This window comes from Protobothrops mucrosquamatus, unplaced genomic scaffold, assembly GCF_001527695.2.
Source record: "Protobothrops mucrosquamatus isolate PMUCROS unplaced genomic scaffold, P.Mucros_1.0 scaffold_45, whole genome shotgun sequence".
NCBI lineage: Eukaryota > Metazoa > Chordata > Lepidosauria > Squamata > Viperidae > Protobothrops > Protobothrops mucrosquamatus.
In genome coordinates, this window is record NW_015386121.1 from 426,548 (window position 1) to 433,168 (window position 6,621).

The following is a 6,621-nucleotide window of genomic DNA, read 5'->3' on the forward strand; positions in this document are numbered from 1 at the left end:
AGTAATATGGCTAAGGAAGAAAATCTCTAGTTTAAGCCTTACCTGCTACCTTTGAATTATAAGCCACTCCAACTCCACAGATATTGTTGTTTGCTGCAGCAGACACTTCTCCAGCACATCGGGTTCCATGACTGTGGACAAAGGTAGAAATTATAACCAAAGCTCATGGAAGCATCAAGAGGCATGTCCCGTAGATGCTTTTTCCAAAAGGCAACTGGACTTTCTTGGTCTTTTTCTTGGAAAATATTTCACTTCTCATCCAAGAAGCTTCTTCAGTTCAGAACTTTGAAATGTTTTTTCAAAGAAAAAAACAAGGAAGTCATGTTGCCTTTTGGAAAAAAGTGTTTTGGAACAACCGTGACCTGGATGATTGAGACTCTCCATAGACATCAAAAAGCATGCTCCTTTGGGTATAGCCACAGATCATTTTAAGTGTTCCTTGTGCAAATAACAGTTTATATTGCTATCCAGTTTTTGACAGACAAGAAATGGAGCCACTTCTTCCTAATACTTTGAAGAATTATGAGTTTTGAACTCTGTGCTGCATTCTTTCTTCTTCCATCCAAACCACCAAGTATGGTTTAAAATAATTTAAAAGGTTCCTTGTTGAATTCTCACCAGAGGCCAAAGCAGAAGAAAAGTAAATCTCATTCACTGAATTAAGAAAACAGAAAGTTATAATGATTGACACAGAAAGTCAGATAGTGGATATCATGGAGAATTGTACTGTACCACTCTGTAAAGAAGAAACAATAGCTACAATTATCGGACAACCAATTATTCTCTGGAAGTGAAACTGACGAAACTATAGCTTATAAAACTGTGCTAGAATTATAGTGTTTGTAGGTATGTGTGCATGTATTACAATTCAGTATAAAGTGAGCATTTGTCAAGGGTTGCCCATTCTTCCATTTGTACTTCCTTTCAGACACATGCAGAGGGGAAACAAAAGTCACTATATAAATTGGGATATTGTCTGCCGTTTTACTAGCCCCCAATATCTTTTCATTCTTTCCATTAAAGATGTGGAGATGCCTAAATGTCCTAGATGAATAAGAAAAAAGAAAAGGAAACCAGTTTTGCTATCCAATAAAGGTGTGATGGTGGTAGAGAGAAAGTCCATGAAGAGAAGAGATCAGACACATGAGGGAAATATCTTGCTTAGGTCCATCTCAGACCTGGAATGTCTTTGTGTCTCAGGTCCTAATATTCTATCATCCCCTACTTCCTGGAGTCCGTGCTGTGCTATGCCAATATTTTGATCATAAATATACAGTGGTGTTCACAACTAGCTTTTGCCACCAGGCCGCAGTATATTTTTTCTGATTGCAAACTGATGCGTCCCATTGTCACTGCTGAAGGGCAACCTAATAATCCTTCAAAGAAAAACACAGGCACATTTCTGACTTTGCTGTCTTTGTTTTAATGTTTTTTTCCCCCATTGGACTTGAGTCAGGAAAGGCAAATGTTTATTTTTACTGAGCTCAATCAAAGCATTCTTAAAAAGTGCTCCTGCTGGTTTACAAATGTGGCATCGGTATTCCACAGGAAAAGTGAAGTTGTTCTGATAAGAGGTGTGCATTTTCTCTGGTACCGTCTGTTTATTTAGCTTTATTTAGATTTCCATTAGATCTATTTTCTTTTCCAACATTCAAAGTTTGCTTTGGGAGAAAAATTTCCCTTAGTAATGGGGGATTTGTTGAAAATAGCATTAAAGGAATAGCCAGAGATCCTGTGTTGCTAGGCATCTATTGTTCAGTATCTGTGTCCTGCGTACAAGTGTGAGGCACTTTCTAGTGTTACATATTTCTTACATAAGAATTTGTTTGGTGTAATGGATAAGAGAGCCAATTTAGTGTGGTGATTCATTCATCAGGCTAGAAACTGGGAGACTGGGAGTTCTGGTTCTGCATTAGGCACAAAACCACCTGGGTGACCTTGGACCAGTCACACACTCTTAGCCCTAGTAAGCATCCAAGGGAAACTACTTCCCAAAAAATCTTGCCCATTTTCATCTTGACTTTATTTATTCCTCTCATGGGTGTCCCTGGAACATTTGTAATGGCCATATCAGTTAATGTTTAGTATGTGTCACATTAGGTATAAAAACAGGGAAATCTCAGTTCTGTTAAAGGAGCAAGTCTGGAATAAGAGAGAAAATAAAATGGGAAAAAGACAAATACATTGGAGCTGACAGGTGGATAGCTTGATTTTACCCATGGAATTCCCAGAGAAAAGATGGAGACAAGCAAAAAAAAAAAAAAGCAGCATGCCCCCCCCCCAAGATACATATCTCCATCTCCCTAACTTTGGGGTGCTGTCAATAGGAATGAGTCTGTTTAGTGTTTGAACAGAAGATACTTGGTACCCAAAGGTTGGACTGACTATTAAGGCTGCGTTTATATAGTAGCAGGCCCAGGACAAAGAAATAATGGCTAGTCCTTGACTTACAATCACAACTGAACCTAAAATTTCTGTTGTTAAGTGAGACATTGGTTAAGTGAGTTTTGCTCCATTTTACAACATTTCTTGCCACAGTTGTTAAGTGAACCATTGCAGTTGATAAATGAGTAATCTGGTTGTTAAGTGAATCTGGCTTCTCCATTGACTTTGCTGGTCAGGAGGTTGCGTCACATGACCCCGGGGGCATAAGCACAAACCCCTTTGCCAAACATCTGAATTTTGATCACGTGATCATGCAAAGAGATGCTGCAAAGGTCATAACTGTGGAAAAATGGTCACAAGTCACTTGTAACTTTGTGCTGGTGTAACTTTGAATGGTCATTAAATGAACTGTTGTAAGTTGAGGACTACCTGTAATGTATATTTCATTTAAATTGATTAAATAACAACAACAACACAAGTTGTAACTGTTTTAACTATAGTTAAATTAAGTAATACTATATGTGTGTGTGTGTGTATACAGTATATGTGTATGTTTGTATGTGTATATTTATATATGTTGTGTGTGTGTGTGTATGTGTATTTATGTATGTATGCATGTATGTACCATCCATCTCCCTCAAAGACCAAATCAGTACAGCTTGTTCACTTATTTCATTTATAATTCTGACTTCCCCTATAGTAAAATTGATTATGGTGTTAAAGAAATATTACTCTTCTCCCATACTTTTTTTTCATGAATTAACAGTGTAATATTAAGCATTCTACTTAAAAAGAAGCCCCATTGATGTCTGACAAGGTTCATTTTAATATCTGTTTGAGTGGGGATTTATCTTTTGATATTTTCCAGTGCACCAAAATGTTTTTTGTCTCACACAAATGAATCCATGAGAGATGATCTTGAACCATTGCAAGATAAATATCAGAAAACAAATATTCTATCATTGCAATCAAAGACTTTGCACAAATCATTTGTATTTTCAACTTTAGTTATTTCTGGACTGTAAACATTTATATGACCATACGATGGCAGCAAAGAGCTAGGGCTTTTTGTTCCGTATCTGTTTTCTGTCATCTGGTGGTCATGAGGTCCTGTAGCACTACCCAATATCTAATTTTTTTCAGCCCTGTAGTTCTATCCAATAGCTAGTTTTTTAGACCGGTCTGATTGATTGCACCTTGGCATTTTTAACTGCTATACTGCAATTCTACTTTTTTATAATCACTTTTGCCTTGCAGCCCCACAGGCTCAATTCGCTACTGCGATACATTACAAATTAAGCAGGCGCAATTCGCTACTGCGATACATTACAAATTCAGATTTCTTTTTGCTGACAAAGAGTTAAAGAATTAAATGGGAGACTAGTATAGCTATTTCATGCTCATTAGCCCTCATCAGCTAGCCACAACCTTTATGGGATTTGAATTTAGGCAGCTTACATGCTACGCAGTTGTATTAACCACCAGGCCACTGGCTCTCCTCCTCTCTTTGTCAGCCGAGTCAAGGGAGTATATACAGAAAGTTTTTCAGACAGACTGGTCTGATTGATTGCATTTTGGCATTTTTAACTGCTATACTGCAATTCTACTTTTTTTTTTTATAATCACTTTTGCCTTGCAGCCCCCCAACTAGGGGTGCTAAGCAGGCTCAAGTCGCTACTGCGATACATTACAAATTCAGATTTCTTTTTGCTGACAAAGAGTTAAAGAATTAAGTGGGAGACTAGTATAGCTATTTCAGGCTCATTAGCCCTCATCAGCTAGCCACAACCTTTATGGGATTTGAACCTAGGCAGCTTACATGCTACGCAGTTGTATTAACCACCAGGCCACCGGCTCTCCTCCCCTCTTTGTCAGCCGAGTCAAGGGAGTATATACAGAAAGTTTTTCAGACAGACTGGTCTGATTGATTGCACCTTGGCATTTTTAACTGCTATACTGCAATTCTACTTTTTTTTTTTAAAATCACTTTTGCCTTGCAGCTCCCCAACTAGGGGCGTTAAGCAGGCTCAAGTCGCTACTGAGTTCCATTTGCCTTAGGACACAAGTTAATAGCCCGATGGAATCATTAACCGAGACAACAAAAAGACACACATACTGATTGATCCCAAACCATCTTTTGTTAAAATTATCAGATCTGGGCTGAAAAATCCAGACTAGCACCAGCAATCTGGTGCCCTTCAGATATTTTAGACTTTAATTTCCCACAATCAGCATGCTCAATGTATGAGATTGTTGGATCTGTAATCTAAATCAGATGAAGGAGCTCAGGTTGTCCATGTCTGCTGTATGTTTTTTATTACTTTCATGGAAAAGAAAGCATACATTTGTGTAAATATTACCTTTTTTCCCATCAGAGTAACAAGATCAGAACTTAAACAAATAACAGATGATTGACTCCTTCTTTTCTCCTTAGGAGATTGATTAAAAAAATATCTATGCAATTGTAAATTAATTTGGCCTTTAGCCACTACCTCCCAGCAATTATCCACTAAATGTTGCATGAAAATGTAAGAAAAATGTTTCCAGTCTTTCTGCAATAGGTGACCGGAGAAGATAAATGAATTGAAGAGGTTCCTGACATTTTCTCTTGAAGGCAAAGACACCCTTGGTTTGTGAGCTTCTGATTTATCCAGGGAAAAAATATTCATGCTAGAAGATAATGTTTCTAAGTGCATGTTTATATTTGTTTGAAAAAAGCTTTTTAAAAAAAGGAAAGAAGGGATAATATAAGCTTGGCCCAATTAAGTTAAGTGGATTTTATAGAAAGAGCGCCAAGTAAAATTAATGTGCCTTCCCAGAGTGCTCAGAGACCTAGGATTGAGATTCCAATGAAGCCCGAATCCATAGACTCCCTTTTAGTGTTCTTACTTTGTAAGCAATTATAAATCAAGTGCACCTTCCCTTGGCAGTCTGGTAAAATTCGAAAGTAAACAGACTGTGCTCAATACAGAAATTAAAACTGATTGCAGGTATAGATCTGACCCAAGTATTCCATGTGAGAATTTTGGTTCATTTGTGTCCTTCCTTCCTTCCTTCCTTCCTTCCTTCCTTCCTTCCTTCCTTCCTTCCTTCCTTCCTTCCTTCCTTCCTTCCTTCTTTCCTTTCTTTCTTTCTTTCTTTCTTTCTTTCTTTCTTTTTCTTTTTTGCAAAAAGAGAGATCCTTGGCTACAAACTTTACTAGGCAAGCCCAAAGCTTTATGTAATGGAGGCACAAATGCTGCTTTTCTTCTCATCCTACCAATACTGTAGTGCAATATCTGGTTTCAGTTCTTACCATGGATATCAAATCACATGAGCATCTATTTTTCCTAATCCATTTTTTTTAAGAAGGGAAAGAAACATATGATCTGTCAGCGTCCAGCAGCTCCTATATGAATTGTAAAATGGTGAGTGGATTTATCCATAGCATTAAGCCATGAGTTGTCTCAAAGATGCTCTTTCAAAAGGCAACTGGACTGTGTTTTTTCCTTGAGGAAGAAGACATTTCACTTCTCATCCAAGAAGCTTCATCAATTTGGACTGGATGGGGTGGTGGTGGAATTAGTTCAAAACTAATCCTTCCATTCCCTTCCCTCCACCATGCAGTCAGAACTGATGAAGTTTCTTGGATGACAAGCAAAACGTCTTCTTCCTCAAGGAAAAAAACACAGTCCAGTTGCCTTTTGAAAAAGCACCTTGAGACAACCATGACCTGGGTGACTGAGAATCTCCATAGACATCAAGCCATGAATTGTTGATTAAACCATACTAGCTGGATTCACCCCATACATTAAGCTATAATGCAGAGTGTTCGCAATGGCTGAGTTCAGACCACAAGCTAAGCTAAAAGTACACAAACCACATGATAATGGGTCTATGAATCTTGACTTGAACATTGACTTCATAAAATATGTAGTTTGTAGAGGTTGTGGAACAGTGGTCTTGAGCTATTCCTCCAGGTCAGTAAAAGTCTGAATGGGGTGAAAAATTCCTGACAAGCAAAGGATCTGAATCAATTTCTTACCTGTTAAACCAATCATCTGTGTAGCGAGGATATGGATATGGATCATTACTGCTAAAATCATAGCTGGCTTGAGCATTCTGGGAAATACAAATAACAGTAAAAATGGTTTATACCACATAAATGACTGATTGCAGTCAAGAAAAGCATGAATAGTTAAGAAACTTATTTTCAGCTTGAGTATAATTTGTATTTCATGTGGCCCAATATATATA

The 6,621-nt window shown here is 37.7% G+C and overlaps 1 protein-coding gene across 1 annotated transcript in view; it reads right to left on the reverse strand.

Annotated features, from left to right (window-relative positions):
- The window catches only part of PCSK2 (proprotein convertase subtilisin/kexin type 2), a 100,377-nt gene that overhangs the window by 29,718 nt on the left and 64,038 nt on the right, over positions 1-6,621 (reverse strand). The window contains exons 6-7 of the mRNA XM_015811039.1: positions 6,410-6,486; positions 43-131 (exon numbers count right to left, since the gene is read on the reverse strand). Coding sequence (XP_015666525.1) covers positions 43-131; positions 6,410-6,486 — 166 coding nt within the window. The remainder of the gene's footprint in view (positions 1-42; positions 132-6,409; positions 6,487-6,621) is intronic.